The 9,614-nt window shown below is 33.7% G+C and overlaps 1 protein-coding gene across 2 annotated transcripts in view; it reads right to left on the bottom strand.

Annotated features, from left to right (window-relative positions):
• Positions 1 to 1,167: 1,167 nt before the first annotated feature.
• ZMAT3 (zinc finger matrin-type 3) overlaps positions 1,168 to 9,614 on the bottom strand; it is a 31,543-nt gene continuing 23,096 nt past the window's right edge. The window contains exon 6 of one of the 2 annotated variants that reach the window (XM_041731926.1): positions 1,168 to 8,565. In XM_041731926.1, coding sequence (XP_041587860.1) covers positions 8,354 to 8,565 — 212 coding nt within the window. In that variant the 3' untranslated portion in view covers positions 1,168 to 8,353. The remainder of the gene's footprint in view (positions 8,566 to 9,614) is intronic. The other variant, XM_041731927.1, reaches the window with a different exon arrangement.

The raw sequence follows: 9,614 nt of genomic DNA, 5'->3' as shown, positions 1-9,614 counted from the left end.
CTAATTTTGAATAGATTTTCAGCAAATATGCTTCAGAAATGCCTGAAGAAAGAAAAGCTAAAAAGCTTAGTAATCAAAGACTCTTTTTTTTAATGTCCATTATCATAGCTTTATTTTAAGCTAAAGATCTCCTAGAGATGATTTAATAAAATGTGCTGCCTTGAGTATTTTTACAACACACAGATTTGATGTGATCTATTCATTCAGAAACAATTTTTGTGCAGACACAAGAATTTTTTCCATGACAGTTAAGTGTATGTGTTTTGCATCTGATTCAACAAACCATAACCAGCACCTTCCAGGCCTATAATCTACTTTTTTAAATGAGCATTTAATTCAAAAGCACATTGCACAGAATAAACCAGAAGACTTAAATGACACTACCCCAATAATATATTGTAGTATAAGCTAATGATAAAAGTATTTTTATATGTGAAACACCCGAAAGATTAATGGGTAGATGGCTTTTCACAGGTGTTTATTTTCAGAAGCAATGATTATGGTCCTGCTAAGCCCAGGGTTTCTCAGAATTTGAAGGGAAGAGAAATTTTAAAATATATCAATAAAATTGAGAACTTATTCCAGTCTCAGGCTAACTCCAGTGATGTAGGGAAAAAGGAGTGTGAGCAGTGAGGTCAAGTCTACCACAAGCCCAAGAGCTGACAATCCTCTGCACAAGTTCAAGAAGTCCAAGGCATATCACGTGCAGACAGATGACTCCTAAAATGACAGCCACTCACCATCAGCATTGAAAATAACACCTCAGAGAAAGACAATTATCGTATAATCTCACCCATATGTGGAATTTAAGAAACAAAACAGAGGAGCATAGAAGAAGGGAGGAAATAAACAAAACAAGATGAAATCAGAGAGGGAGACAACCCATTAAAGATTCTTAATCATAGGAAACAAACTGAGGGTCGCTGGAGGGGAGGCGGGTAGGGGGATAAGGTAACTGGGTGATGGGCATGAAGAAGAGCACGTGATGTAACGAGCACTGGGTGTTATATACAACTGATAAGTCACTGAACTCTACCTCTGAAACTAATAATACATTGTATGTTAATTAATTGAATTTAAATAAAATTTGAATAAAAGAAAAAAGTTAACACCTTAGTGCTGACGTGTGTCCTTTTCCCAGAATCTCCAACTCACAACCAAACCATCTGCAGACAAGACTCAGAAACTGTTTTATTAAATTGAACACAAAATACCTGTTATAATAATGTCAAGCTTTTATCAGAAATCAGTACATAAGTGAGGATACACAGCCAAAATGAGCCATCAACATAAGCAGTGTAAATTTTAAATAACTTTTGGATTTCTATATTCAATATGCTGAAGAAAATGAAACCAAAAAAAGCAATTTCAATTTTACAATTCACAGCTGATTGATTTTAATCCCATGACACTTTTGCCATTTTACAGCCCCAGAATGCAAACAGATTTCCAAATTAGTGACTGGCACTTAGCCCCAACAGCATACACAGATGTTAAACCCCTGTATGACATTTAGAAAAAGTTTTAGGAAACAACCCCAATTTCATACAGTTCTGGCTGGCGTTTTTTAGCTATATCCTTTACTAGATTTTTTTCTAGTGAAATAGCAAAAGCAGTTTTAAAAATTTGCCATGCCATTAAATGAAGGGTTCTCCCTTGGTTTTTTTTTTTATGATTTTATTCTCTAATTTAAAACAATAACTACACTAAAATGCAATCTTAAAGGTGAAAGCAAAATCAGTTTTGCTTCTGAATCTAGAGCATACAACTCAGAGAGGCAAGTTACTGCCCTAGCAGATACATGGAATGCTTTAGAGCAAAATTTGACATGCTCTAGTAAGGCATTTCAAAGCAGACACACCATACCCAAACTAAATTATTACAATCAGCTGAGGATACCACAAGGTGAATATCAATTAACACAGAATCAACATGAAATTCTTACAAAATGACACATCAATTTACAAAACCACAGAAAGGTGCTCAAGTACCAAAAGAAGGCAATGACCAGCCACTCTAAAAGAGTTTTGTTCCCGTAAATGCCAGATTTGCAGACTAGAAATAAACTTTATATGTGCTTTGCCCTAGGATATCACTCATCCTGACACATGGGGTTACTTTTCCTTAAAAAAATATATCATGTAGAGAATATACATTGAATTAGTGATATAGAACATTTATTTCACTAGTGAGGGGGTCACTTAAGCACTTACATAGAAAAAGTCATGAGTAATCATGAACATTATTTAAATGCAAAAAGAAATCTGATAAAACCTGCATTATTAGTTGGTATTAAACAGTGAAATGAGGTTTCTAGCAATTACACTGGCTTAATGAGGAACGTGAACATGACCATGAAAAAAATCTTTAAATTCAAAGAATTGTGAAATGCCTAAAAACTAGTCTAATTAGTAAAAAATACATACTTTCATTTTACGGTCCCCAAAGGAATGTTCAGTTATCTTGGAAGCCATGATGCTTATCACATAAGCACAAGAATATGAATCAGGAACAGTGAAGTTTCAATTCTGACTTATCCATTGAATCTTCATGACCTGGAGCAAGTCACTTAAATTCTTCAGATTTTGTCCACAAAAAAATTGGCATAAAAATAAAGGCATATGTCAAAAAACTTTTTCCTAAACAGTACTAGAGTAAAGCTAAGGATGGTTACTAAGGCTCACAATTTCAACAACTCATTGTACAGTACAATCATTTTTGATCCTGCTAATTATGGCTAGAGGAAGGATGGGCAATGACACTTCTCAGGAATTCAAAGGCTTTAGATAACTTAATGGTTTCAACTTTCAAAACTACAAAATCTGTTCTTCTCAAGTTCCTTAAAACACCTAATCACCTATGCATTTGACTCTACCTCTACGTTCTGGTAGAGCAGGTGAAAGTAATGAGAGACGTGGTATCATGGAGAAAAGCAGCAATAGAATGAATGAGGTATAAGCTCATTTAATAAACCCCAATCTGTAATTTACAGTTTTTTAAAGAAGCTGCATAGTTCAGCAAAAATACACCATAAAAGTGGGATAAAGAAAAAATTCTTATGGAATTTTAAAAAGGTATGACAACTAAGCATTTAAAATGACCAACACCAGAAAACTTGAGGTTGGAAAGGAGCGGTCTTCCTTCACTTGCTAAGCACATATAAAAACAGAAATCAGAAGGCTTTTAAAGTCCACAAGAGAAAAAACTGTATGTTATTTGGTTCCAGTTATCAACTTCATACACTGCTTTTTAAAAGATAGTAATATTTAAGCAAATAATAAATTCTGGTTAATGACACCTATGTTGAAGTGTTTAAGGGAAATGTATTGTCTGAAATTTACACTGAAGTATGTATTTTAAAATACTCCAAGGATTGATGGATGGATATGTGGTAATACAAGCCTAGTACAGTGTTGATAGTAGAATTTACTGGCAAAATCTTTTCAACTCCAATGTATGTTTAAAATTTTCCATAAATAAAATTAATTTAGCCATGTTTAAAAGATTCAGGCAATTTAGAATTTTAAATTAATTGCAGTGGGAATTTTTGCTTACGGCCTCAAATCCAATTTGTGAAGATCCCTTCTTTAACAGAGAGATGAACAACACAATTAGTAAGTATTGTGGACAAGACAGTCTCTTCTTCACACACTACATTTGCAAGTAAATAATTCTCTCTACAGAGTAGACATGTTTGGAAAAGACCACTGGAATAAAGTTTTTCCAAACCTCAGTGTCAAGCCCTTCCCAGTCCACCATACCACTCTTCACTAAATAAAATGCAACACAGATCAAGGTGAAAAATAATCTATGACTATTGCCAGCCTGGGATAACTGGATTTATTTTCAGGGTGTACAGTTCCTGATCAATAATGTTAACAATTTTATTCAGTATGAAACTGAAATTGCATTAAACAAACAAAAAAGATGTAGAACGCAGAATTCACACAGACCTTTGCTATTCCAAGCTTCTGTTTTACAAATTGTGATTAATGGCAATAATTCTATCATCTCTTCTCTCTGCGAAATGCTAAAACTTGCTAAAGGCACTCATATTCTGGGCTTAATGGAGACAGGGTCACATGTCAGGCCAGTATTTTTTTTTTGGTAGCTATCCATAAAGGGAATTTACAAATGATCCTCCCATTCATAATGGGAAGAAAAAGTCAAACAGCTATCAGTAGAAACATCATATGAGAAGCTATTTACACAGCTATTTGTCCATTCCGCTAGATTGATAGTAACAGCGTACAATGATAAAGCCAAGAAAAACACAAACCAAAAAAAACACAAAAACAAAAACAAAAGCAACAACAAAATACTATTATGTATGAAACTCCTGAACAATAATTTGGCTGGTAAAAAAAAGATAGTTGGTCAGGTGGAATATTTTTTAAGTATTTGTTCAAAAGCCTGCATTAAACTTTTGCCTATACTGACAAAATATTACTATTTCTAAAGAATCTCTAATGTCCTATATACACCTCACCAAATTCTTTAGGGAGCACTTTCAGCCTACATTTCAATATTCAGGAAACCAAGTAAGTTCCGAATACACCATCCCTAGGCCTCTCTGTAGAGGATACAATGCCTAACAGTTACCTATCTCCCCTGACACAGTAAGATTCATTTTACACAGGTCACTGGATAGTCCACAAACTGCAGTTGCTCATGGTCCCAGCCAATTCAGGAATAAAGGAATCATCAATCCCACTGCTAATCCTTAGAATCTATCTACAGAGGAAGGTTTAACCAAATATATGTTTATATATGTTTATATATAAACATGAAATATATATTTCTCCTATTACCCTCATTGAAAATGTAGATAGGTAGCTATAAACAAGCATCTCAGTTCTGTAAAATAAGGTGGAAGGAAGATCTAATGCTTCCCTTCAGCTGTGTAAGTCAGAGGAATGTAAGAATGATCTCAGACAGCCATGATTCTTCATTCAATCTCAGAGTTTCAAAAAACTCTAAATGGTTTTCTAAGTTTAATGACTAATTAGAAGGGAAAATAATGAGGAAGAGTTGGAGAAGGAACTTTTTCTAAATGAATGATATAATGATATAAAATATTATTCATCTTGCAGAATTCAGTGCAATAAGAGACAGGCATACACATGTAATAAAAACATGCACATATTTACAAGTTGCAGTACATGATATACAAAGACAAGACCAACAAAGTGTCTTCTGTTCAGTGTGGAGTCAAGGGGATTAACACAGCACACTCAGGTTTGTAGCTTAACTTTTTGAAAAAAACACTTCAAAGGCATATGCAATCCCATCTTTTAATTGGAACACAAAATTTTTCCTTTACAACTTCTTGCCCTCAATATCTTAAGAGTTTCTAATTGTTACCTTCTAACATTGACTTCGAATGACTAGTTACACAAAGATATTCACAGAGAAAAGAGACTTTGATGCTGTGAGTTCTCACAGACGATTACTGAAATCTACTGGCTTGACTAAAGGTCTTCCATTGTTTAGGTCTCTGTGGGTCCTTGTATACAGCATATAAAAAGATACTAACGTGACTCCTGGGCAGCACAGGGTGCAGATTCTAGAGCACATTACAAAGCAAGACTGGACTTCACAAAAGGAAACCAACAGAGATCATGTATCACTGACTATGGTAGCAACCATGGCCTTCTTTGACAGGGATAAAAAAAAAAATACTGTCTATAAGGAATGCATGAACATGAGAAATTGTACCATGCAGAGATGTATTTATTTAGGTATTTCCTTTCTGACAACCTCTGTCACCCTTTGATTTACCTATGGAACACAAGAGAATATTGCAAGGTAACAAGCTCAAAAGAACTGTCATAGAGATTGGTGATGGGGGGGAAGGGAGGTGTGTATGTAACCTCCATAAATGATCATGGATGTTATCAACTTCCTACAGTTTGGAAATTAAGGAGCAAACCGAGTTATTGTAGGCAATATGGTATCTAAAGTGTCATATAAAACAAACACATAGCTCTTTTTTAGTGCAAAGAAATACAAGTAAGAAATAACACTATAAATCTAACTTTTTTTCTTTAAAGAAAATGCATTTATGCATTCATAACATCCTTTAAGGGCACTGGGAGACTGGAAACCTGAATATGCAAGGCCAAGAAAAACACCAAGGCCTTTAAGTCCACTGCTTTTTATATATAGGTAATGAAATTGTTAAGTGGGGAGAGTGGGGGAAATCCTTCCTTTAATTTTATATGCCAAGGAAAAACTGAAAGTGGGTGGATAAATGCCACTTTTACAAACTGTAAATTCTTATCCATAACCTTTTACTATTACCTGAAATAAGGATCCAATGAAATCTTCTCTATGGTATCACATGAATATATATATATATATATATGTGTGAGTGCATATATGTATATAAGTACATACATACACAAATACCCGTGTGTGTGTGTGTGTGTATAGTATACACACACACACACACACACACACACAGACATACAGAGAAAGGGGGAAAAATAAGATTTTTAAATAATTATAGAACCAAGTGGCCAGCACTGTAATATTAAAATCTACCAAAAATTATACGTAGCAGCAAAATGAGTAACCTACTGACCAATAAAATAAGCTCTAAATTGCCCTAATCAGTTGTATAAAAGGATTATTATATTTAGAGTCACAGGTCTAGATAGAATCTCAATAATGTTATTTCATTCTCCAGTTTCCAAGAGGAAAAAAAATTGACTGAACAATTCTATTTTTCAAAAATCACTTCAACAGAAGAGCAACTTGATATTTTAGCAGAAGTTAATCCCAAAACTGAATTTTAAATATGGGTCTAGATTGCTAAAAAATTGTTCAGAAGTATTAAAGGAAAGGAATGATGATTATAATTTCCTTCTCCTTATCTCGTTGCCTATAGAATTCTCAAAGGAAAAATAGGAGTTTTATTTTTAATTAGTAATATAAGCAATCAAATGTGAATTGACTATAGTGCAAAGATACTGCTCATAATAAACATCCTGGTGAAGGTGGCCTTTCAAAGAAAGTATGGATGAGCACCAGTCTTATCCATGTAAATATAGTAAGTAGATAAAATACAACTAATGAAAGTTTATAGGGTACTCCACTAGTTTACCTAGCCATACACTAGAGCTTCTTATTTTAAAAACAAAATAATAATAATAATAATAATACTGTTATAATTATCAGATACTGAAGTAATCCATAATGTATTTCTATGACCTTTAAGGAAGCTGCATTATAAAGAAGGAAACCAAAGTTCATGTATTTTACTACTGAAAATGATGATACTAAAATTTGATCAACTTTTTTTCTAACTTCTCTCTATCTATGAAACAGTAAGGTAGTAATAGTATTTTTCAGGACAGACAACAAACTGGCAAGACAGGAAAGAATATAAGTAAAACCTAAGGATCAGTTTATCGAAAAAGTCTGCCAAAACGAATATCAAGAGATCTAAACTTGTGATCAAGACCATCATACAAGTATGTTATTATCAATGAATAACTCTAAACTGAAAAATCAAATACATCTTTACATTTCCCAAAGCCATCTGAAAAATAGATTGTAAAAAAATAGCATATCTATCTTAAACTCATTGGATATTGGAAAGGGGGGCTTGAAAAGCCCATAACATAGTTGGGACATGAAAATGAGCTTATTAAACAAGCTAATTCAACTGGGGCAGGGTGGGGGTAAGGGTAGGAAGGAAGAAGGTGGCATTGTAACATGTAAAATCCACAACTGGAAATGAAATTTCACTGTTTGGAAGTCTATAAGCACACTGGAAGTGTATGAATCCAAGAAAATCTGCATTTCAATCAGTAATGGGAAGACAAGGGGAAAACATGTCCTGGGAAAGACCCGAATAGTTTTATAATAGTATATCCTACTGGCAAGGCATTGCGTTGAGGTGGTTTCTTGGGAAGCCAAACCTTGGGAAACCAAAATCTCTGCTTACCTGTTTTTACCGTTATCTGAAGTAAGAACTCAATAAAATTCTTAACAGTACATAAAATTAAAATTGCAAAAGAAGGTGAAATTTTTTAAATAGTTAAAGCTCTAAGTATCAAGCTACTAGTTGACCAGATCTTGGTCAAGATACAAAGTTATTTCTCATGGGGTAGGTAGGTCACATACTCTAAGTAGCTCAACACAACTGACCTGAAAACGCATCATGACCTAAGAAGCACATTCTTTTCCTTCCCCAGTTTTGACATCTCATGGTACCACTGCAGGTTACAAGTATTGACATTAAGCAGAGGAATGTACTCATATCAAAAGGACCACAAAAGCAGGGCTTGTTGACAGAAGGCAAACAACAGGCAGGAAAAGCTGCTCTATCTGAATACAAATACCACTATACATATCCCAGATTCTCCATCTCATTTCTGTACCGCTGTTCAGACACCTTGCTTTTATGTTGCTTGCTCTCTAAATGCTGTCGGAACTCCATCTCTTCACCGGCCCCAACATTACACATGGAGCAGTAAAACTGGCCACTTGGAGTAACACACATGGCCAGATCTCGTGGAATTCTCTGCCGAGAGCGGGGATTGAAGTAAGGACCTGCTAGAGCAAGAGATAAAAATAACGTATTCCCTTCAAAATATTCACTAAATAAATGACAATAGTCTGATTATCACTGTGATTTGTCATCCTAACATCAAATTATAGAAATCATTGATTCTCAGCTTTAAATGAAAGCAAAATTAATATTTTTAAACTACAATTTTATACAGGTTCAATCTAAAAAGCTAAAATGATTACTCCAACTACTGTCAGAAAGGTTACTGTAGAGCAAAACCCAAGCTCTAAATGACAGTGTCTCTTAAAAGTAAATAAAAAATTTTTAATTGTTTAACTTCCAGACATTATATGAAACGTTTTATAATTATGCTAACTCTTTAACCCAAAAATTCTACTTCTAAGAATTATCCTAAGAAAACAGAATTCTTCCATGGAGACTTATCAACAAGGATATTATTTCATCAGTGTGCATACAAGTTTTTATGAGAGGATGTGAGAAAAGGAGAGATCAAATACATGATTTGAAAAATTATGGTAATGAATGGAATGGAAAACCATGCAGTCACTATAAGTAATGAAAACTCTGATTTTCTTTGATTACATGAAAATGTGGTTATAATATGCTATTAAGTAAAATAAGAATATTACAAAATATAATATTTCTATTGTCTATGTTTCTATATTAGAATCTATTTCTATATTCTAATATACAGAGAGATGAGAATGACATATACAAAAATGTTGGTAGAATTAGCAATTTTTTTTTTTACATAACTGACTTCTTTTTTTAACTATGTTAAATTGAATTTACTGGACTGGTGAATTAAAATAAAAAACTAATCTATAATTACTTGAATAAATTCTCCTTAAGCCTTCAAAATACTCATTGTGGCATTTTTATAGGTAAACCAAATTAGGTTTTTAGGTTTAAGGAGTTTTGTTTGTTTCTATTGAAGTATAGCTGACACACAATATTCCATTAGTTTCAGGTGTACAACAGTGACCGCACAACTCTATACATTATGCTGTGCTCATCACAAATGTAGCCCATCTGTCAACAAACAACACTTACAATACCACTGACTATATTC

Source organism: Vulpes lagopus, chromosome 17, assembly GCF_018345385.1.
Source record: "Vulpes lagopus strain Blue_001 chromosome 17, ASM1834538v1, whole genome shotgun sequence".
Lineage (NCBI taxonomy): Eukaryota > Metazoa > Chordata > Mammalia > Carnivora > Canidae > Vulpes > Vulpes lagopus.
Note: the sequence above shows the minus strand (reverse complement) of the source record. Positions and strands in the feature narration are given on the sequence as shown.